Source organism: Anser brachyrhynchus (assembly GCF_964034855.1).
Source record: "Anser brachyrhynchus genome assembly, chromosome: 28".
Classification (NCBI taxonomy): Eukaryota; Metazoa; Chordata; class Aves; order Anseriformes; family Anatidae; genus Anser; species Anser brachyrhynchus.
Window position 1 is genome coordinate 1,725,734 of NC_137721.1, and position 22,840 is coordinate 1,748,573.

The 22,840-nt window shown below is 51.1% G+C and overlaps 2 protein-coding genes across 11 annotated transcripts; both read right to left on the reverse strand.

Annotated features, from left to right (window-relative positions):
• Positions 1 to 1,103: 1,103 nt before the first annotated feature.
• GOLPH3L (golgi phosphoprotein 3 like) lies at positions 1,104 to 6,089 on the reverse strand. Its single transcript, XM_080570171.1, has 4 exons — positions 5,332 to 6,089; positions 2,614 to 2,745; positions 2,335 to 2,449; positions 1,104 to 2,026 (listed from the first exon to the last, which is right to left on the reverse strand). The coding sequence occupies exons 1-4, from the start codon at positions 5,503 to 5,505 to the stop codon at positions 1,599 to 1,601; spliced, it is 849 nt and encodes a 282-aa protein (XP_080426297.1). The 5' UTR covers positions 5,506 to 6,089; the 3' UTR covers positions 1,104 to 1,598.
• A 1,929-nt stretch (positions 6,090 to 8,018) lies between these two features.
• On the reverse strand, positions 8,019 to 22,741 carry HORMAD1 (HORMA domain containing 1). 10 transcript variants are annotated; one of them, XM_080570159.1, is made up of 14 exons: positions 21,695 to 22,098; positions 20,253 to 20,307; positions 19,763 to 19,907; positions 19,395 to 19,458; positions 17,596 to 17,632; positions 17,191 to 17,211; positions 17,073 to 17,099; positions 16,376 to 16,443; positions 15,013 to 15,164; positions 14,163 to 14,416; positions 13,086 to 13,149; positions 9,944 to 10,020; positions 9,109 to 9,192; positions 8,019 to 8,579 (listed from the first exon to the last, which is right to left on the reverse strand). In XM_080570159.1, the coding sequence occupies exons 1-14, from the start codon at positions 21,748 to 21,750 to the stop codon at positions 8,508 to 8,510; spliced, it is 1,176 nt and encodes a 391-aa protein (XP_080426285.1). In that variant the 5' UTR covers positions 21,751 to 22,098; the 3' UTR covers positions 8,019 to 8,507. The 10 variants fall into 10 exon arrangements, with proteins under 10 accessions (XP_080426285.1, XP_080426290.1, XP_080426289.1 ...); XM_080570164.1 differs by lacking the exon at positions 21,695 to 22,098 and adding an exon at positions 20,997 to 21,291; XM_080570163.1 differs by lacking the exon at positions 21,695 to 22,098 and adding an exon at positions 20,932 to 21,291.
• Positions 22,742 to 22,840: the final 99 nt, after the last annotated feature.

A 22,840-nucleotide genomic window follows, 5' to 3' on the forward strand; every position in this document is an offset into this window, starting at 1 on the left:
CGCTGGAAAGAACCAATAGGCAGAAGGACTGAGGCCGGGGGCCCAATGAGCGGGCGGGAGGGGCGGGGGTTAGGCTCGGCTGCAGGACCAGGCCCGGGCGCCTCCTGGCGGGGCGCAGCTGCCCCTTGGAGGCCTCAGAGCTTGCAGTACCCCACAGCGGCTCCCAGTGCTCCCAGTACCCCCCCAGTGTCCCCAAGCACCCCCACTGACCCCCCCCAGTGCTCCCAGTGTCCTCAATGGGGCATCATCCTGATGGCCCTGCGCTGGCCTCACGGCCCTGTAATGTCCCCATGGCCCCGCCACAGCCTTGTGGCCCTATAACATCCCCACGGCCGTGTAACATCCCCACGGCCGTATAACATCCCCCCGGCCCTGCGCTGATCCCACGGCCCATAATTTTCTCATGTCCTGCAATGTCTCCATAGCCCCCAAATGTCCCCATGTCCCAGTTCCCCATAGCACCATAATATCCGCATGTCCCTGTATTGTCCCATGTCCCACAATGTCCCCACGTCCCACAATGTCCCCATGTCCCACAATGTCCCCACGTCCCACAATGTCCCCATGTCCCACAATGTCCCCACGTCCCACAATGTCCCCATGTCCCACAATGTCCCCATGTCCCACAATGTCCCCACGTCCCACAATGTCCCCATGTCCCACAATGTCCCCATGTTCCACAAAGTCCCCATGTCCCACAGTGTCCCCATGGCCCTGTACTGTCCCCATGGCCCATAATTTCCTCAAGTCCCACAACGTCTCCACAGCCCTGAAATGTCCCCATGGCCCTACGTTATCCCCACGTCCTACCGCGTCCCCACGCTGTCCCCATGGCCCCGAGCCATCCTCACGCCCCCATGTTGTGCTGCGGGCTCCTCGCCCACGCTCCCCACAGGCACCGGCACCGACCTGCTGCTTCCCTGCTGGCCCCAGGAAGGTGCCCACGAGGATCTGCGTCCCTGGGGACAGGCCTGGGCCTCACAGAGGAGCCCTGGGGCGCAGGAGCCCAGCCTGGGGTGCCCCCGTGCCACCGGCAGCACCGAGGACCTGCCTTCCACCACCAAACCCTTTTATTAGAAGGAGCAGTTGGAACCGCCGCGATGGCAAGCTACGGGTTTAAATACCCAGACACACATTCATATTCACTTTGGGGAGTCAAAGTGGCAGAGGAGAAAGGAAAATAATAATAATTAAAACAAACAAAAATCACAGTGAGCTCTTCCCCTTCCTAAAAAGAACTGCACAGCAGCACAGCCCGGAGGCTCGGGGCCGCCCCACAATCGCACGCAGGGGAAGGAGGTGAAGGGGGGGCCTGGGCCGTTCCTGAGGGGGGTCTGACCCCCTTCCCATCACGATTTGGCCGGCGGAGCGCTTCAGTGCCGCCACAGCAGGCATTCAGTGCTGCCGGTGGCCGTCACCTCCGCTCCCTGGAGGCACCGGCCTCTGCTTGCAGCGGCCCCGGGGCCTCATGCCCGCCCCGAGCCCTGCGGGGAGAGCTGGGCCCTGCAGAGCAGAGCCTCCCGCTACCACCCCGCGCCAAAGGAGCCCGTGGCCTCGCGCCGAGGCAGGCGAAGCTCCGCCGCCCACCCTGCGGGGCCTCAGGCCTTGTTGAAGGCCGCCAGGATGGCCCAGATCATCTCCGTGCCTCTGCCTTTGGCAGCTTCCACCTCCGGATCTGCGTCAAGGACCTCCTTGGTCCTGTTCATCGCCACCTCGTACCGGTCGTCCGGCAGGCTGCTGAAAGCGTTCTCCAGCACATCCGAGGAGTGGGCGAGCACCAGGAGAGCCAGAGTCCTGCGGTCCATGCGGTGCGGGTCACCCGCCCAGCGCTCCAGCACGCCTTCCTGCAGCCTCTTGAGCAAGCGTTGCTTCTCGGCGGCGTTGCTGACGGGGTGCGTGGTCATGTCGAAGAGGAGGAAGTTCTGCTTCTCCGTGGTGAGGATGCCTTTCTCCACCAGGTTCTTGGCGATGCGCTCGCGCACGTTCCGCAGCTGGTACTGCAGCTTGAAGGGGTTCCAGGTCTCCCCTGAGGAGAAGCAAACCGTGTTGGAGGCCGGGGTGGATGGAGCCTGGCTCAGCCCCAGGCTGCCCGGAGGAGCCGTGGGTGCCCCATCCCTGGGGGGGAGCCCAAGGCCAGGCTGGATGGGGCTGGGGGCAGGAACGAGGTGGGCTTTGAGCTCCCCACCAAGCCAAGCCAACCCAAGCCAAGCCAAGCCAAGCCAAGCCAAGCCAAGCCAAGCCAAGCCAAGCCAACCCAACCCAACCCAACCCAACCCAACCCAACCCAACCCAACCCATGCCAGGACTCTGTGCCTCCTCTCTCGCTGCGCCTACCCGTGAGCAGCTCTATCCAGGTCTGCACCGTTTCTGCAGGCTCCGTGGCCTTGATGTGCCGCAGGGTCTCGTCCAGCAGGATGTCGCCAGTTGGAGTGTCCGACTTCAGGTGCACCTGGGGGGCCAAAAGGACGAGGCGCCATCAGGCTGGGACGGGGGCAGGCCCTGAAGCATGCCGCAAAGCCACCGCGGGGCGTGGGTATGTATGCGGGGGGGACGCACGGGATGGCCGGCACCCATGGCACCGCCTCACCCCTTCGGCCCCATCGCTGCCATCACCTTCCTGTCCAGCAGCCGCTTCTTCCTGGCGGTGAGGGGCTCCAGCTGGATGCGGCCCCGCAGTGCCAGCTCGACGAGGATGCCGCCGCGCAGGCCGGGGGAGATGCAGTCGTTCCAGAAGGAGGTGTAGCCCTGCGGGGAAGGGGACACGTGTGACGCTGGGGACAGGTGGCCGGAGCCCCACCGCAGTCCTCAGTGCCGTGTCCAGGGACCCCCACCCCCAGTGTCCCCTCACAGAATCAAAGAATCACAGAATCATCAAGGGTGGAAAAGCCCTCCAGGATCATCTGGTCCAAACACCCGCCTACCACCAATGTCACCCACTGAACCGTGTCCCCTAGCACCACGTCCAACCTTTCCTTGAACACCCCCAGGGACGGAGACTCCACCACCGCCCTGGGCAACCCGTCCCAATGCCTGACCGCTCTTTCTGAGAAGAAATGTCTCCTCATTTCCAACCTGAACCTCCCCTGGTGCAACTTGAGGCCATTCCTTCCAGTCCTTTCATCATGGAAAGGGCCGCAATGGGCTGGGCAGTGCTCAAGTCAGGCCAAACTCGACACATTTCACACCAGGCGCTCTTTTTGGAGCCCTGCCCTGAGAAGCACGGGCTCCCAAGTCCGTATGGTGCTGGGCAGAGCAACAAGAAGGTGCAGGGGGCTGGAAAACATGGTCCTGGAGGGACTGCTGGTTGCACGGGGTTCTCAGTCTGGGAAGAGAAGGTCTGGAGGAAGGATGAGGTAAGCAGGCCCCAAGGCATAAAAACCAGCTGCAAAATGAAGGGAACGGCCTCTTCCCCGCCTCCACCGCGTGGCAGACAGAGGCCGGGGCTGCAGCTGCGACGGAAGAGATTCAGGATGGCCCCAGGACAAACTCACTGCGCCCGAAGGGTGGATGGGGCCGGGTGCTGTGCCCCGTTCCTGGCCCTCGCTCCCTTTCCTTGGTGCTTTTCTTTGAGAAAATGGGCAGGAAGGGGGGAAAGGGCAGCTCTAACAGCCGCCGGGAGACCACAGACAAAGCAACCCAAGAAGCCTTTCCCAAGGCAGGAAGGCCGAGAGCTTGCGGCCTCCTACGTAGAAGCTTTTATAGTCGATATGGGTAACCTCCTGTCCCCAGCGTGTCTGTTTGTACAGCGCATCTGGACACCGGGCTGTTCAGCTTGCTCAGCACAGAGAGTCATAAAATAAATTAAAACCTTTATTTGCTTTCTTCACTTCCTTGTGAGTGAAGACAAAGCAACCCTTCACACTTGCCCTGCTAAGACATGCCGATTTCCTTCCATGGGCGACGCACTGTGGTTTGTTTTTTTTTGCACGTGCCCTTTAGGAACCAGTTCTCTGAAAAAGGGCACAGAGGTGACCAAAGATTTCGGTTCGTTGGGCTGGAAGGCACATTTTGCCCCGAAAATTTTAAGGGGGCTGAAATCAGAGAAGTTGAAAGCTCCTTGGCTTTCAGCTCCTGAAATCAGACCGGTCACAAATGCTGGTGTGCATCCAGTGTCCCCTACATGGACAGACTGGTACTTATAATAATGAAATTGCATTGCGGGCTCATTGGGTTTGGCTAAAATTCTCTTTTTAATATATATTTTTTTAATTTTCCCCTGCTCATCAAACCACGAGGGTGGACCATGAGGTCTGCTGCCTGTGTCTTCCCTTCAGGTGGAGAAACACGGAAGGACAGGATGAAAAACAAATAAAGAAAGTGTGAGACAAGTCTTTCTCTTATCTATTGTGCTCTCCTAACTTCCTGGTGGCTGGAGGGCCAGTCCCAGGAATACATAAACCGCACCAAGAATGCTTAACGTAGCCCAGGAATGAAGGAAACCGTGCCACGCTGCTCTCAAATATTTGCTCCCAAGTTATTTCCGTGATGCTCCCCGGATAGCCCTGCTCTCCTCTTACTCTCTGCTGAGCTTGGCAAGCCCTCAGCTACTGGCCAGCAGCCCCCTGCCACATCCGTCCCTGCCAGAAAACCACGGCCAGAGCAGGGCTGGGGGCATGAGGCACCCGCCCAGGCTCATCCAAGGACCAGCGGGGCCCCGGGGATGGAAGCACAGGCACCCTGCACCCCTCTGCACGTGTCGCTGCCTCAGGAAGCGCCTCGGGCCCCCGCTGAGCCTCCCCTTGCCTCATTTTCCCCATTTTGGCTGAGGGAAGGAGCAGTAGCGCCGTGCCCCGGACCAGGAGATAGATCTAGATGCAGGCATTGACACGGAGGAAGCAGAAAGGTGCCGAGCGGGGCCTTCCCCGCTGTGGGGCTGATAAGCAAGAGCCCCGATCGCCCCCGGCGCTGCCCGAGCAGGGAACGACAGCCCCCGGGGAGCTCATCCCGCTCCAGCCACTTGCTGTCGCCTTGCCCTCCTCCCTCAAAACCTGCCCCCGCCGTTTCTCAAAGAGGGTTCTGGCGAAGAGCAAACGGCGCAGGGGCATCTCCGCGCTCCCGTCGGGGCTGCCACACGAGGTGGGGCCCCCGCTGCCCCATGCCCTCGGTGCCGGCAGCGAGCACGAGCGGGTGGCCGCCACGCCGCGCCGCCCTGCCCTGTTCCCCCCACAGCTCCCCGCAGCCTCTGCGGGCCGCCCTCGCCGCTCAGCCCGAGGGAGGTTTGAGCTCGGCGGGCAGAGGCTGCTGCGGAGGGACCCGAGGAAGCCACGAAGCCTCCACCACGAGGCCGCGGGTTTCCCTTGAAGACCTTTAGGACCTGCAGCCTCCCTTCACCTGCTTGTCCTTCAGTCCCAGGAGCAGCACCTCCTCCATCAGCGTCAGGCGGGTGCCTTTGGAGTCGTCGTCCTCCGGGTCTCTCTCCGCGGCCGCCTCTTCCTCGTCGTCCAGCTTCTTGCCCGTGCTCCCACCCGCCTCGGTGCGGCGGCCCCGGTGCGTCAGCGTCGTCATCCCCACCCGCGGCCGGGCCGAGGACCACGCACGAGGGGGGCTGCGGCTGGGACCGGGCCTCCAGAGGCGTCGGCGAGGCGATGGGAGGCTTCGCCCTTGCTCCCCGGGGGGGGGATCGCAGCTCGCCCGCCCGCCCTGCGATGGCTGTACAAGAGTCACCGGCGGGGAGCGGCCGCCCGTCGCCCCGTGACGTGTTTGAAGCAGGCGGCTGTGCCTCCACGGAGGCGGCGAGACATCGGGTCGGTGACCGAGCCTTCACGCCCCGGCGACCTCCGGCCTGGCGATGGGGTTAAGAACCCGGTTCACGCCCGGGGACTGGCGGCAGCCCCCCGGGGCAGCCCAGCTTCTTCTCGGGATTTATCCCGGTGCCCTCCGAGCCTCCCCTGGCCCCAAGAGCTGAGCCCGGAGCCTCGCTCGCAAGTCCGGAGAGCGGCCGGGGGCGAGGGCCGGGGCTGGGCAAGGAGTCGAGGGGCCGGGGCCGAGGTCTGAGGGCTGCAGAGGGGTCCCCGGGCCGGTGCGGGAAGCGAACCCGGGACAGCGCTCCCCGGGCTCCGGTAAAGCCCAGCGGGGGGCCCCGGCCCCGGGGAACGGGGGTTGAGCCCGGCCCGGAGCCGCCAATGAGCGCGGGGGGGGCGGCCCCGGACGGCCCCGGGGGGGGGCGGCGCCGGCTGCGGCCGGGACAAGGCGTGTGCGGGGCGTGCAAGGAGCGTGCGAGGGGCGTGCTGCTTGTGCAAGGAGTGTGCAGGGTGTGCAAGGGGCATGCTGCTTGTGCAAGGCGTGTGCAGGGTGTGCAAGGCATGTGCAGGGCGTACAAGGAGAGTTCAAGGGGCATGCTGCTTGTGCAAGGCGTGTGCAGGGTGTGCAAGGCGCGTGGTGCTTGTGCAAGGAGTGTGCAAGGCATGTGTAGGGCGTGCAAGGGGTATGCTGCTTGTGCAAGGTGTGTGCAAGGGGCATGGTGCTTGTGCAAGGCGTGTGCAGGGTGTGCAAGGCATGTGCAGGGCGTGCAAGGAGGGTTCAAGGGGCATGCTGCTTGTGCAAGGCTTGTGCAGGGTGTGCAAGGCGCGTGGTGCTTGTGCAAGGAGTGTGCAAGACGTGCAGGGTGTGCAAGGGGCATGCTGCTTGCGCAAGGAGTGTGCAGGGTGTGCAAGGCGCATGGTGCTTGTGCAAGGAGTGTGCAAGGAGTGTGCAAGGCATGCAAGGTGCATGCTGCTTGTGCAGAACATGTAAGACATCAAGGCTTGTACAGGACGTGTGCAAGGCTTGTGCAGGGCGTGGAAGGCGTGCAAGACGTGTCGCACGCTGGGGCGAGGGGAAGGCTGTGCACGGGCACCGGGGTGAGCGCAGACACAGGAATCAACGCTGCCAGAGCCGAAAGGGGGCTACAGGAAGGCTGGGGGGAGACTCTTTGTCAGGGGGTGCAGTGGGGGGAGCGGGGTAACAGCTTGAGGCAGAAGAGGGGAGGTTTGGGTCAGGTATCGGGAAGAAATCCTGCCCCAGGAGGGCGGCGAGGCCCTGGTGCAGGCTGCCCGGAGGAGCTGGGGGTGCCCAAGGCCAGGCTGGATGGGGCTGGGGACAGGAACGAGGTGGGTTTTGAGGTCTCTGCCAACCCAACCCTTTCTCCGACTCTGCGGTCAAGAGTTGCAGAGGAAATCCTGTTAAATCAAACCGCAAAGCTGACGAAACCTGAGGCGACGCACTGGCAGCTTGTGCTAATTAAATCCTGCTCACCCGGTTCAGCGCGGTGAAGAGAAACGCGTGGCTGCGACCCACACCTTGCCCCACACCTCGCTGCGGGTCACACGTAGGGCATGGGGCAGCACCGGGGGCTCTCAGCACCACGACCGGAGCTGGAGATCCCCTGCGGGGCTGCACCGCACCTGTGCCCCTGCTGCCCGGCCAAGGAAAGTTCCACATCTGCGGGGTTTCACCCCGTTTGCTTTCCCCCCCTCCACATTTTCTTAAGACCACTAAGCGCACTCCAACCAGAACGTGAAAGAAACACGCAGCCACAAATTGAATGCTGTTTTAATGGACAAATACGATAAAAAGATGTCAATTTAAATTCAAACATATCAAGAAATGTTCAGCTATCCACATCCGAACACAGGAGCTGTGCAACAGCTTCACTCCAATTCTTCTACACTACATGCAAAAACACCAATTAATTTTGGCAGAACAATCCAGCACCTTTTCCAATTCCTGCAATTAATCATTTCTGATCCATGCAGGCTTCTCTTTCAAATCATCTCACAGCCTGAGAACAGACGCCTGACAGAGGTTCATACCATTTGTAAATACATACGTAAATCTGTACACAAATCCTGGTATTTTGGCACGAAATATGTGGTGAAAGGTATGAAGAATGCTTATTGTTTGTCTGGTGCCTTTGGTCTGGAAAAAAATGAATCAAATATCCGTAACTGTTCTAGTTCTGTTTGCTTTGTAGTAAAACCAAGAATTGTAACACAGCTTAACAGCTTTCCTAAACTTGCTCCAGAAATTAAGAAACCTGCTCCAGAAATTAAGAAACCTGCTCCAGAAATTAACCCCGAGACTCGAGGATTTTGGGCCCCATAGGGCAGGTTCTGACCAAGGGGTTCCTCAGCTTTGCAATACAGCCCAGAAAACGTTACCAGTGAAATCTCTCATTGCAGTTAACGAACGTACACAAGCGCCATCAGGATTTAAGCACGTTGTTAGCAGGGAGCCAAATCCCCCAAAACACCTTCGTTACAGATTTTTTTTTTTTAATTTTTATTCCAGAGTTACATCAGTAGCCAGCCGCTATCTTTCCTGACGGGGATACAACCTCCTATAGAAAGGAACTTCTGATTTATTCCACAGGGCTTCTTGGTAGATTTTTCCTTAGAATCCACAACATTTTGACTACAAATAGAACAAGGTCCCTGAAAGAACATTTAAATATTAACAATCGCATTGAACAACCGAACGGAGGTGGTGTGGAGAAGCACCCTGGAAGCCGACAGCCGGGAGAGGGGCGTCTAAAACTGCTCCTTCGGCTCACTGATTTTTCTCCTTTTTGGCAGCACGTCTTGACTGGACGAGGGTTCGGCCTGCAGGGAGAAACCACGCACAGCGTTACAGGTCATGGTGCTGCGTGGGCTGCTCCTCGCTGCCACCACGTCTCAACGAGGGGGAAAATCCACCCCGAACCCGGGTGCGCGAGGTGCTGAGCACTCGTGCTGCTCCCCACTGCACACTCAGAGGTTTTAACACCCGAAAGCAACATCTGGGCACCGAAGTTTTTCCAGCGCGACCCCCCCGGCGGCTGAGGAAAGAGCAGGGGATTTATTTACGCTACAAGGGCAGTGCCCCCGCGTGCTGCAGCTTCAGGCAACGCGCCCCAAGCCCAGCTCCTGGAGCACCGTGCCACCTTCCGACCTCCATCTGGGCATTTCTGACTCGCACACCTACGCTCTGCAGCACCTCTGCTGCTTTAAAGCAACTGCCTCGTCTAAATTCTAGCATTGTTTCATTTTTTTCCAGCATGAATTGTAACAAAGGTTGGAGTTTTATTCACTGCTTGCAATAGAAAAAAAAGTCGTAGAGAAGAACAGGAATAGAAGAAAACCTGATACTAACAGCGTAGATTTGAAATATCTTCCCGCTTCTTGTCCTGCTCTCTGACACATTAAGTTCAGATGTCTTACTTGCCAAATGATCAACCTAAAATGAGAAAATAAATGCTTGTGACAGCAGTAAGAAAAAAATACGCATCAGAGGGTTCAGTGCGCAGAGAGATTTGGCTCTGCTCACCACAGCACTTTACCTGAAACTTAAATTCAGGAGTATTTTGCAATGAAATCAACAGCGCTACTTACAGGCAGGAGTAACAGCCCTGGCAGATCAAAGCATCAGTTCTTTACACAATAAACCACTCAGTTACCTGGGACTACCCTGCACTAAGAAATCTTAGGGACCTGCATTTGAAGTAGTCCCCCACATTTAAGTTACAATATTTTGCCCTTTTTTTTTCCCCCCCAGGGAATATAAAGTTTTAAGCCTGAGGAATAAGGCTGTATCTTAAGTTTTAATCAACATCATAAAAATCAAGTTTTGATCTGCTGGAATTAGAAGAGAAATTTCTGTTAGGCAGAGTGCTTAGTTACAGCAATTTATAAACACGGGAAATTGCTTTTCCATTTCTTGTAGCATCAGTCAGACCAGCTGTTTAGTTGGAAAACTGATCAGAGCACCAGCCTTTGGTTATTCCTTCTGATTGCTGTAGAATATTAACCACTTTTGTAAGACACTGGAAATTAAAATCTTAACGTGCTCTATTGCTGAAAATACTGTTGTAAATAAACCTTCAGCAGATTGCTGATTAATCACTTGAGTGAACCCAAAATATGGAGTCGAAAGAAGCTTCACAAAAGCTCGAGGAAAAGTTGAAGATGGCAGAGTGTGGTTTCCATACCTGGCGACTGGAAACGTACAGACTCCTGTTCTCTCCAGCCTTCGTAACTTCATCCCCTCCACGAGGGAAACTCGGGTCTATAAAAGTTGTTAAATAACAAAGCACACGGTCGACAATGCACCAACAGCCTCTTACCACCACAACACTTTGACACGAGGAGAACGCGCGCTTCTGTGTGATACAGACTCGCACGTGCCCTTTGGAAGGATGGGCTCGATCCCCAAATTCTCAATGTACTGCTCAATGCCCGTCCACATCACAGCTTGCTTGTGAGGATAAAGCCTCACAGGTCGGTTTTGTACTTCTGGCACGCTCCTGCCCGTTCCAAACCACTGTCAGCAGGTGGCTGGTGCTTCGTAACCCAGCCACATGCAGCTGAGGACCTCTGCCCGCAGCTCCTGGTCACAGAGACCAGGCAGGAGGAGGAAAGAATGAGCTCTGAGAGCGGGAGAGGTTTCTTTTTTGTTGCTTCTAATCCACTGTGTTTTTCCACATATAAGCACAAACTGGTTAGAGGCGACAAACAGGTTCTTCAGGCAGGGAAATGACTAACTGAAGTATTTCTGGATGACAACCGCATTTTTCTGGCAGTCTCACAGGTCCCATAAAAAAGCATTATACCAACCCTGCAAGACAAGCTATTCATCATACTTTTACATTTATTTTTATTTGTTTTTGAATTCTGGTGAATTCTAAAAGCACATAAAAGCTGGATAGCTTTCAGTGGGTACTGCAATTCTGCAGCCTACTTACATCAAGAGAAAAAGTGGTTTACATGCGCTCTTTCCTACGCACTTCCATGATTATTTTTCAACAGCATGGGAGTATGAAGCTGTTTTGGAGAAGTTGCACATTTCTGAAAAACAACTGTAATGCCACTATTTAAATACAGAGCCTGTGCAGTGTCGGACTTTGATACCCCAACACATTTAAAAAAAAATAATCTAGGCTCAATTTGCTTTGTCCAACTGCCTCTGCAAGCACTCAGACACCGCAACAGCCCCAACGAGTTGCTTGCTGTGATGGGGTTTGGAGGACCAAAAGCCTTACAACTAACATGGCTGCTGGTTTTAGTTACATGGGGAGGAATGTCTGGCAGTTTTTAATGGAAAAATAAGGCGTTATTGCAGTCTGCAGAGCCAGAGTTAACACTTCAAAGCAGGTATAACTTAAGGGAAATACATAAGGAGAACAAACAGGGCAAGCAGCAGCAATAATGGGTATTTCTTCTATGAGCACCATGCATTTATCTCCACAGCAGCCTCTGCATCTACAACAGGAAAACATTTTATCATGGCTTCCCATCCAAAGGCTTCCTTCACCCCCAATTTTGGTTGTAAAGTGCTTTTTTTTAAAAACAAAACAAAACAAAACAAACTTGTCTTGAGCAGCCTGTTCTTTTGGCTATCCTGTTTTACATGAGAGTATCAACATTCCAGAGCGTACTTGTCTACATTCTCTCTGCTTAATCTTCTCTCCAAAAGGGCACTTCGTTCCTCTTTCATCCTTCCTTGCTGTGTTTGAAATAGTTGATGTACAGCAAGCGGGCGCCAGCATGGCCTGGGTGCCTCGCGGTAGCTTCAGAGCTCTGCAAGCAGCGGTTCGCCCTGCAGCTGGGCAGCCTAGGGGCTCAGACTTTGCTGTCTAAGGGAACCCAAAGGGAAATCGTTTGCTGCTTTTCCTCCTCGTTTCTCTGAAGTCTTAAGAGGGAAGCTTCTGCTGGGAGACGCCCAAGGACAGCGTTTGCTGTACCATGTTTTGAACCAGAGACAGTCTGGGTTGGCATAAGGGATAAGAAAGCCCGAGTGCTCCCAGGGAGCATGCCTGGTAGCGGCTGCGGTCAGGCTGATGCAGCCGGGGTGTTGTTTTATTGGCGTTTCTGCATTCGGAGCTTACAGCTGAGGACATTTTATATGACTCATGCAAGCCAGCAGCACAGGCTATTTATAAAGGGTAAGAACTTCAGCACCACCAGTGCTGTTCTTCAGCAGCCAGGATCGGTAGGTACTTCCCAACGTGCTGCATTAACAGGAAGGATGTAACTGCTGATCGATAAAAAGGGAGAAGGAAGCTTTATCTTGTGGTGTTAGTTTATCAGAGTAAGACTTCATTCATATTCTCTGCAGAATTCTCAGTTGAACTGCTTATGGACGTTGCACAAAACTTCAATAAAACACGTTAATATCTTTGGTACTTTCTGAAGTACTGCCGGGTAGGCTTCACCTTGGACTTTGCTTTTTGCTGCTGCTCACATTGCGTGCATAGTTTTATGCTGACAGATAAATGTTAGGATTTTACTTGGGGAAAACTCAGCTTTGCCAGAACTTGTACCCACTAAAACTAAACCAGTTTAAAAAATATTAGCAATAACTTGTGATTAGCGAAGCACTTCGTGTAGCCAGTGTGAGAAAAGGGCCACTGGAAGCAGCCAGAAAAGCCACTGAAGTAGCCAAGGGCACAGACACGATCACACAATGAACCATAAAACTTATCTAAGTTCCTGACTGTACCAGGAATAGCAAACCATTGCGATGAACCGCTGTGAGAAGAACGTGCATTGTATGCAGAGGTATTTTCACACGGATATAATTCAGCCCACCACAAATTAAACTCTCCTGTGCACGTGAGCCCTGATGGCCTTCATTCGTTCACGATCACGCAGACTGAAGCAGGTATGGGCTGCAGAATCACACTACTGGCCTACCGTGGTCAGAGCATAACGAGAAAGGTGGCTAGAAGTGGTGTTTTGCCAAATTTAGACTCTAAAGTCTGTAATAACAGGCTCAAGAGCACCTGGGACTACTCCAGCAAGCGTTATCTTAACATTAAATCCATTAGTAAAAACAAAGTAATAAAAAATCAAGTGGCAAAAGATTTCTTCTAAATATATAACACGTTCGGTTTAGCTTATCTGATAAAATAGAAGATCATGATTTCAGAGCAGAAAAACAGAAATGGCTGTTTCCTAACAAAGTGCTTCACAGAACAGATCCATAATAAAACAAAGGCACAGCAACGTGCATGAGGAAAACACCACAAATCTGAATACAGCAGCCTACATCAGAAAACTGAGTATTTCGTAGAGTAGCATCAGGAAAGAGGCACAAACTGAAGAGACTTGAAAAATAGATATAAATTTTACCTTGAGCTTCCAAAGTATTTACGTGATTATTATCTTCCACTTTATTATCTAACACGGGGTCTTCCTAGATTAAGGAAAAGGTCCGTCACTTACAGCAGACATAAAGAAAAGTTTCTACTCATAAAAGCTTAGCAACAGATCTCATTGGATGGATTCTTGGTGAAACAACCTGCTTTAAAATAATCAAAGATGATATGGGACATACAGACTAGCTCAGCGTTAGTTATCAATGCAAGCATACATTTAATTCAATTACTGAAAAACCTGTCCAGGATATTAAAACCTTAACAGATGCTAGGAGAAAACCATCAGTGCACCAGCTGCTGCCTTTGTGTTGCTGGCGAAGCAGCGAGGGAGCCATGCAGAGAGGCAGGGGCTGCCAAACTGCTGCTGGGGAGGCACTGGTAAGGAGGACGAGCCAGAAGCCCTGAAGCTCCGTTCTCACCTATGGCCAGTATGGATCAGCAGAGGATTTCTGCACCCAACAGCCCCCTAAGTATCCCCTGCCACCTGCCCAACGCTCAGCGCCATCTCAGAGGCTCTGGCACCAGCAGGACGCGTGAGCCTGTTGCCATGTTCAGATTTGGCTCTGCTTTTCCTGAGAGAAATCCCAATCCAGACCCAAACTGAGCCACAGCATCCCCAGCTGGGTTTACCCCGCGGTCCAAGAGCAAATTCAGCCCTGGTCAGCACCGCCTGGCCGCAGTGGATCGCTCGGGACGGGCACGGGACAGCGGCAGGGAGGTTTCAGGGTGGCTGGAGCTGAGCAAGCAGCCAAGTGTACCCGCAGCACACCGCTGCTTCCTCCCTTGCTGCTCCTCTCCTGCCTCGGAGGGCTCCCAGCAGCTCAGGCATTGCGCTGACGCGCTTGTTCCATACTGCTTTAACGACAGACTGCCAACTGGAGAAGTACAATTAGACGTGTGCTGAATACCTGCTGTGATACTTCAGTGTACCTGGAAATACCACGTCCCTTATTAAGATTGTCGTAACAGGCGCAGTAGGATTAACAGCCCCTTTCTAGAACATAAACCACAACACATTTCAATAAGCTGCACAAAGCACGTGAGCTCTTACATCCATGGGCTGGCTTTCTTCTGGAACCTCTCTGTCCACTCTGAGCACCTGGAGGGGCAGGTCAGTATCTCCTTGCTTCAGCATGCTCTCCTCGGCGTTTTCCATCCTCTGTTTGTCAGTTGTCACTTTAACTTTCAGCATGTGAAAAGGCGTCGGCACTTCACCCATGTTAAGATGCATTGGCTCTCCCTCAAATATCATCCCCTCACATTCACCCTCCTTAAAACCAGGAGGCTGGTAATCAGGTGGTGTAACTGCAGGGAAGAACACACGAGGTGTTGCATTGTAATAAAACGTGCTCCTGTCAAATTAATCTCAGCTTGTGCAGCTAAAAGACTTTTCTTCTTTAAATGCAGAGCTATTCATGAAAATTGTCTTGGGGGAGGGAATGATCAATACTCCATTTCAACTCCGTGAAGTTCTTTTTCCCCTACACAAAACTATTTGAAACAGTTATATATATGAAAGGAGACGAACTAGAAACTCCGATTTTTCACTTCATAGCAGTAATAGGCACTGAAAGCAGAAGCTAGTGTCAACCATTTAAACAGTTAAAATAGAACTAATCTGGCAAACATATCGCATCCTAATATACTGAGGTAAACTCCACTCGTTTTAAAACCCCACTGAAATCCTTGCTCCAATGAAGTCAGTCGTAAGACTGTACTCCTACAGAGAGATCAGATCTGTGCCCCTTGGATTTTAGAAACCGTCACAAGAAATAATTAAACACGGGAAAATTTAACAAGTCCCAGCCACCACAAGGATTATACATGAAAATATTTCTTTGAATTAACGTTTTCAAACGTCTAAGCACAGTTGATAAATTAAGGTAACAGGAAAACACTACCTTCATCGTAATAAAACAGCTTCATGGTCAGGCAGACATCATTTGGTAACGGACCTAGGTTTTGCATCAGAACGTAAATCTTGCGGATGAGGAGGATGCTCGCTTTCTTGGTGTCTGCACAGGTGATTGGGGAATCACTCCCCTTATTCTTGCTAGAAATGGACAAAGCGTTCAGCTTTTTTATACAGACCAAATGGTTTCAGTATTACAGTACACAGACACGCTGGAGAAGTAGACATCCCATCGCTGAGATCACAAGGACTGCAGTTCCTACCACCACCTAGGTGAGCTGCGCGCTCTCTGTCCCTTGTAAGATCAAATTCTGAGCCAGGAACGTCAGGGAAGCGTTGGGGTGCAGCAGCTGTGACCGACAGCTATATTTTATGTTACACAATGCTTAAAAACCACACAGATCTGAAAGAGAAGTTGGTACGTTTGAAAGCCCCGACCCTGCTAGGTCTCACACGCTTGCAGTATTTCAGGGGCAGCAAGTAACACTCCTGGCTTTGACAGGGAAGCTGCCTGAGGGACTCCTGGCATCCGGCTCCGCAACATCCAACTCGTGTTGTACAAGCAGCTGCCCCAAACTCTACCTTACCGTCACCAAAAACGGAGAGGTCTTGCTCTGCTGCCGGCTCCCTCCTCCTCACAGCCACCTTCCCAGCTGCGTTCCCTGGAACTTGTTAACATCTTTACAAGAGCCTGAATATTTCCCAGAAATCTACCCCAGGTTAGAGAGGTGTCAGAGGACCTGAACAGCCAGCCTAAGGCAAGTAACCGCCCGTTATTTCACAAGGCAACACGGCCTTTTGGAGGCACACCCGAAACACTCCGCAGACACTTCTCTTTCCCCACTGGGTGGCAAGGAAGCAGGACTTATTTTCAAATCAGCCTAGTGCACGAAGCCAGCCTGCAGCGGCTGCCTCCCACCTCCTGCCACCACGCGACTTTCAGAGGGACGTAACCAAACTCAGGCCAAAGGATTGCAGCACTGTAGCCCACTCTGTTGTGTTTTTTTTTTTTTTTTAGTTTAAAATCATTTTATGCCAGAGAAAAACTGGAAGGAGTACGTTACGCAAGGAAAGAACTTGTCACATTTCAATATTTGTTTAGAACAAGCTACTTCCTTGTAGCTAAGAAACATCTTCTGACTGCACATTTAACAAATACCCTCGTGCTATGCTAAAACAATTCACTGTGTTTTAAAAATAGCCTAACTAATAAGGACACATTGATAAAATTAGTCTTAAGATCCAGATTTAAAAGAGCAAAAGCCAACCAGAAAATGTGAAGTTCTTACATTCGGGTTGGTGCACACAGCGAACTTTAAAGCTACAGAGCAGAACAGCCCCGGTGACAGTACCTGCTGAAATTCAGGAGCGGCCCATTGTGGGTGTACTTGAATTTGAAGTGATAACATTCAGTAATTGTCTGCAAACAAACAGCAATTATTAAAGTTGTCAAGCAAACAGCTACTGCTGCTGCTTCTACTCAGTCACCTATTAACTTCGTATTTAAACAAAACGATGATAGCTCTTAGCTCCCAGCCTCTAATACAGCATAGGAATACTTCAACAGTTTTAATGCACGCTATATGAATCAAATCAAACCAAAAATCTAAAGTTCCCCCCCGGAACCACCACAGTGAAATATTTTAAAAGAAACTTCAGCAGAAGTTTTTAGAATTAAATATTCTCTCCAAATTTCAATTGCTATGAAACTACTCCACACACCCCACAGACAGGGGGACAGCGGTTAGTTATGGATTTTCCCCCACGAAGAGCCACGGGTTTGTTACACGGAGTTAGGACGATGGATTCTTTACAGACACTGAACTCTGCAACCGTACTCTGCACTGGCTTGAGAGTAACCTGACAGAAGATGCTCAAAGGCAATGTAGAGCAATTCTTATTAGCTCTGCTGATGTCTACATTTAGCATTTTAAGCTTTTTTTTAACGTCCATTGGTGAGAAAATTCAGTCTTACTGCTCGTATACAGGCATGCCTCACTCTGCCTATACTATCATTAGTCATCGAGGAAATTATTCCACCAGACTTACCTGAGGATCTTCCGGATGGGTATAGACCTGGATTTTTAAAAGTAAAGACAGGGAACAGATTAAGAACTGTACACACATTTAAGCACGTAGAGTAGTGCCTTACTTTTGACGTACTTACCGCTAGGACAATCATTCTTAGCTGTTGGAAACATAATTAAAGCAAAAAAAAATTAGATACACTCTACAGCCTATTTCTGCTTACCAAGCTGCTTTGTTTCTTTAGCTCTCAAAACCAATTATGACCACTGTAGGCCTATTTGAAGAAATCAAGCTCTTCATATGCTTAGCTCATCTGTTTAAGAAAGAATTCGCTTTACTGGCTTAAGAATATCCCGAAGTATCCCTGACTAAGTGTTTCTACACACAAAGAACACTATCCTGAGACGTAGCTAACTATTATAGCATGCTAAAGCAGAGCTACCCCGTAACCAGAAAGTCCTATAACTACAGTGGCAGGTAGTGGAATTATATAAACGAACATTCCCATACACTTAAAGTAATCAAATGATACTAGAAGACTTACATATTTCTTCTGCAAGGCATCATAGCATCCTAACATCCTGCAAAAATCAAATAAGATTGTCCGTCTAGTCCTGATTAAAATATCCCCACAAAATTAAAGTCTTTGTATAGTCTTGCTACTGCTGTAGCAAAAATAATGCTTATTCCATTATGTCTCTTTTATTAATAATAAAAACTTTCACTTACAAAGTAAAAATATAATCTATAGGGAAATAAAACAATGCAATTGTGCGCTTATTGTCAAACTTTATGTATGGATTCACAAATCAGTTTATGGATACTTAGCTGAACATGGGCATCTCTGAAGCACAAAGGAGTTATTATTTAGCTGCTGGAATTTTATGCAAACAGTACACCAAAACTTACTGTAATTTCTCCTACAGTTCTTTTGAATACGGTCAACGAGCAGGCGTTATTTATGGCGTGTCCACGGTGCTGAGTTACAGAACGCTGCTCACCTGTAAGCGACGAAGTGCTTGCACAAGCCCTTGCCAGCATCCCCAGGCTGCTGTGCCACTGCCCTCGCACGCTGACGCTCGGTGCGCGAGGGCAGGGCGACCTGCCGGCTGCTGCCCAGTCCCCTCTGCCGCAGGAGATGAGCACAGGCCACGGGTTACAGGGAGGAGGCCGTTCCCATCTCCGAGTGACCCAGTCACACCTCCGACCTCACAGCTCGGCATCTCCAGCACCTCAAGGCAGCCGCTGCAGAGCCCCAGCTGCTGAACTGCTTTGTTTCTAAATGCTCGACCTCTCGTTCTGGTTTAAGTGCGAAAACAACAAAGGCGGCTTTTAGGGAGGTCCTAAAAATAGGAATGTGTCCTCCTAAAAATAGGAATGTGTCCTCTCAACGTCCTGATGCAGCTTGAGCTTGACCACAACACGTTCTGTGCGTGGACAGTGACTCCAGCTTGTTTCCTAAAGGGTTCGATGCAGCCTGCTGTGGGATTAAATCCTGTGCGCGAAGTTGCTGCATCCTTCCCTCTATCCTACAGGACCGAGAGGACCTCGGGAGTCACCCAAACACTTCTCGAAGGAAATCAAAGCCACACCTGGAGGCGCCCAGTAGCGAAACAACTGCAGGCAACACCTCAGGGATCAGAGGGCATCCCGGCTGTGAAAAAGTTTGAGGTACTTAGGCCCATTCTCCAGCACAGCTGTGAAGGAATCCATTTCCCCAGGCAGACAAGAACCACCCCAGGTGCCCTTTGCCTTATGTACACCTTTCTAAACAGCAGGGAGGGCAGCCAGGAACGAATCTAATTGTTAACAGAAAGGAAAACAAATACCTCTAGTCCCACCTGAATGTGTGAACGTGCAAGAGGACCACCATCTGCAGAGACAACTCTGGTTTGGAATAGGAAGGCCCACAGCACCACTTACACAAAGTTAGAGCCAGACCTTTAAACGCAAGATGCAGAAGAGCAACAGGTTCATTTTTCATGGGAAGGCTGCACCCCCTAGCCAGCTGCAGAGGAATCGCCCGTCGGATTTTTTTGCATCCATCTGCACCTTGAGCGTTCTCCTGTACCCACGGAAACCAAACATGAAGCACGCTCACTCTAAACAATGACTGGCGCTCTGTTAAACGCTGAGCTGTAAGCTTTCTAGAAGAGGAACTAAAGAAATCAATTACAGCTTTACCCAAACGCATGCATTTTTATTTTCCAAGTAGAAAACTGCTACTAAAAGCACTGCCTGTGCAGTTGTTTACTTGCAGAAAGTGAAATTTTCTTTATAGTTGCAAGCTAGAAAGGTATCTTTCCGAGCTCACACACCACGTAAGTGTTCTAGTTGACATACCATTTCACCAGCTGAGTAGAGCCAGGACAGTTCTTGTCTTCCCTCAGGATTTTGACACACAGATCTCAAAAGAACAACAACAAAAAAAATCCTTAAGGACGAAATTATGACACGAAAAGTGAAGTTCATTCCCCAGAACTGTATGTTAAAAGTAGACTATCATTTACATTGCTTTAAATATTCTAATTCCTGAATCAGCATCAGCCCTATCTTTAATAAAACTCGGTAATTACATTAGCAAAGTTTCATTAGTCATGAGAAATAGCTACTGCCTTTAATTAAACGAACCGAGCGTCTTTAAAACCACCAGCTTAACAACCACCCTGTGCCACTGTATCACGCAAAGCAGCTCGCAAAGAGCCTGTTACCATCCAGGTATCTCGTCCCATAGGCACTTTCAGGAAAGATCCCTCTCAGATACGTGATGCAGGACACTGCCACTGCCAAGAGCCTCTTCACGAGCGTCAGGGATTGCTGTTCAGTGGTTATTTTATTAGGGAACACAACCGCACTCTGAAAGAGAAAAATAGCTTTCAACATCAAACGTCCAGACTGCAGCCTGCTCCGCTGCCTTTTTAATTGACAAGTATTGATAAAACTAAGCATTTTCTTAACACTTGGTGTTACTACGTTTTTAGGACATTGCTGATTTCTACCAAGCGTATGACGGCAAAGTTCAGACTTTTATTTTGCTATTTTGCTACTGAGCACCTTTATGCACAGTTAAGTGTTGAATTAGCCCATAATTTTCAAACGCAGAAAGCTTACAAAGCACCTGGGTGCGTTATTTCAGCTAAGATTCACTACGTTTTTCTTTATTCAAATAGCACGCTGTGCTGAAACACGAGAAAATCATACCGCGCAGTTCTTCTGCTTCTGAGCAGTTGCCATTCTGCTGATTTTACTCTTCTGGCTGTTAAGAAAACATCCGCGTTAACGCACACAGGACCGCTGCTCAGGAGTGCATTAAGCCCACGCTGCAGCTATTCGGTTTTATTTGGTTTTATCGATCCAGTAGCTGAATCTACAGGTGGTTCCTGGGCAATCTACCTCCATCAGTAAACAAACAGTAATTTAAATGAAACAGTACAGGACGCCTTATCTAGCGATGGGCAGCGTTACACACGGGATTTTCACTTGTAATGACGAAGGGAAAAGCTGCATGAGCTAAGAGCAGAGATGCACGTGCGTGAGCGAAACCCACCCCAACCACCACCTCCCCCCTGTGTGTGTCAACACAGAGCAGCTCCCCATATATAATTAAAATATTTGGGGCCTATTGTCATTATATAGGAGCCTTTGAAAGAGATCCTATGATACATTAACACCAGCCAAAACCAAACCATTCGGCTTTTGGCCAACGCCCCCAGACTTCGGTTGTTTTCCTTCACCATTTAAATGAAAACACACGGAAACAGAACTTTTTTTTTTCTGTTCAACCACTTTTTGACAACCTCTGACATTCAGTGGTTTAAGCATATGCTATGCACACCCCAAACAAGCCTTCCACACTCCTGTTTCTTGAAGTGAGATGCACCTATGATGAAGGAAGGTAATCCCTTCCCTTTGCAGCCCAGAAAATACACCGGGTTGGAGATACACCTCCAGGAAATACACCACCAGGTTGACTAGGCCGCCCACAACAAGCAAAAGGGCCTGGCAGAGACTCGCCCACAGCGTCCGCCCTCAACACTCCCCCCACACCGCTCCTCAGAACGCAACGAGCGCGGCCCGCCCCCTCCCCTCCGCTTTTATAGCCCGCGAGGGCCGTGTGCAAAACAGGGCGGGGCTACGAGCTCTGCACGCGGCTCCGCGGGCCGTGCGCAGCCCCGCCTCTTCTCTCAGGCGGCACAGGGGCCGTGCGCAAAGCTCCCAGTACCCTCCCAGTACCCTCCCAGTACCCTCCCAGTACCCTCCCAGTACCCTCCCAGTACCCTCCCAGTACCCTCCCAGTACCCTCCCAGTACCCTCCCAGTACCCTCCCAGTCTTCTTCAAAGCTCCCAGTTCTGCTCAGTCTCCCCGTACCCACCCCCAGTTCCAGGGTTTTCAGTGTACAAAACAAACATGTATTTAAGAAGAATTTTAATCCACGCTCAGCTGTTGGGATTGCCTTGCACAACCAGCGCTCTGCTCCTATCACTACGCAGAAAGGCCAAAAACAGAATTAAAAGCACTTGTTGGATTTATAATTAATGGGAGGGTGTTTTCTGTGTAGGTACGGAGGCAATTGTTAGAAATACGCCATCAGGGGAGGCTTACGTCTTGGGATTTTAAAAGCCGTGCGCTCACACGTACCCACCTTGCAACGTCTTCTTTTGGAACCACAGAATTCAAGTCATGGAGATGGAAATGCATCCCTAGAAAAGGATCCGGATACCGCCGGCGTTACCTTCAAAAGGCCATGATCAGCTCCGCTACAGCTTGTGTTCTGCACTGGGCAATCGCCAGGCCTTGGGTAGGGACCCCTCAGCCACGCAGGTCGCTGTCAGCGCCCACAACAAATTGCTGCACCCCAGCCTGTCTCCACGGTGCTGCAGGGGATGAGGATCTAAGCGGGCCTCTTCCTTCAGCTACAATTATAAATGCCGTAACGTCAGTTGCTCCTGGACCTGAAAAATCTTTTGAGAAGGATGCTGCTGTGAAAAATGCAGCGAGGGAAGCGGTGCTTGTCTACGGGAAACCCAGGGAAGCTCCCACCGAGGTCAGCTGTGAGGCTGGGTCTTTTTATTCAAATTTGGGAATCATTTTGACTAAAGAAGATGCTGCAAGTGCTATGATCAAGCTGGTAGTGGACATCCCGGTTTCATGGGTCAGGAAAGACCCTTGGACACTCATAAACTCCTTGGACAGTAGGAGTCTGAAGACAGCGGGGACGAGGAGAGCAGAAGACCTTGGACTCGTTTTGGAGGAAAAGCCTCTGTGGATGACCTGAGATGGAAGAACAAGTGGGGCAAACTGCCTCTGTTCTCATCTATGTCTAGAAAACACGCGTTTCCAGATCTTACAGATAAATGTTGAGATGCAAAGACCTCTGCTCAGTAAATCGGATCTGCCACCCGCGTCTGACTTTTCTCATATGACATTTCGTAACTTTTTGGAGAGTCAGCTTTCTAGAGAAACAGGAACTGAGCTGTAACAGGAGGAAAGTTCAGTTAGCTTTAAACTTAACCCATTTTGCTGTTCTGATTATAATTTCCTATGACGCTATGATTCTGTAGCCACACAATATCTTCTCCAGCCACCTCCTTTCTCTTGAGAGTTTTCCAATCTCTTCCATTTCATCACATCAATTGGATGTCATCGCCCTGGCTCAGTGTTGATGGGGGGCACTTCTAAGAGTATTAACTTTGCTTCAGGCTTGGTAAGGCAGCAAAGCTTCATCCCCGTGGCTTTGTTCCCAGCAGAAGAGGCAGCTTTGCAAGTGGTTTTACGGACCTGAGGCTGT

Excerpts from the sequence above, each read along its gene's own strand:
- HORMAD1 (XM_080570159.1), bottom strand. The coding sequence starts at position 21,750 with ATGCATTTCCATCTCCATGACTTGAATTCTGTGGTTCCAAAAGAAGAC. Across the intron at positions 15,165-16,375 it reads CCGCTCCTGAATTTCAGCAG|CAAGAATAAGGGGAGTGATT; the intron begins GTACTGTCACCG and ends GTCCATTTCTAG. Across the intron at positions 9,193-9,943 it reads TGTACGTTTCCAGTCGCCAG|GTTGATCATTTGGCAAGTAA; the intron begins GTATGGAAACCA and ends TTCTCATTTTAG.
- GOLPH3L (XM_080570171.1), bottom strand. The coding sequence starts at position 5,505 with ATGACGACGCTGACGCACCGGGGCCGCCGCACCGAGGCGGGTGGGAGC. Across the intron at positions 2,746-5,331 it reads TGGGACTGAAGGACAAGCAG|GGCTACACCTCCTTCTGGAA; the intron begins GTGAAGGGAGGC and ends CCTTCCCCGCAG. Across the intron at positions 2,450-2,613 it reads AGCGGCTGCTGGACAGGAAG|GTGCACCTGAAGTCGGACAC; the intron begins GTGATGGCAGCG and ends TTGGCCCCCCAG.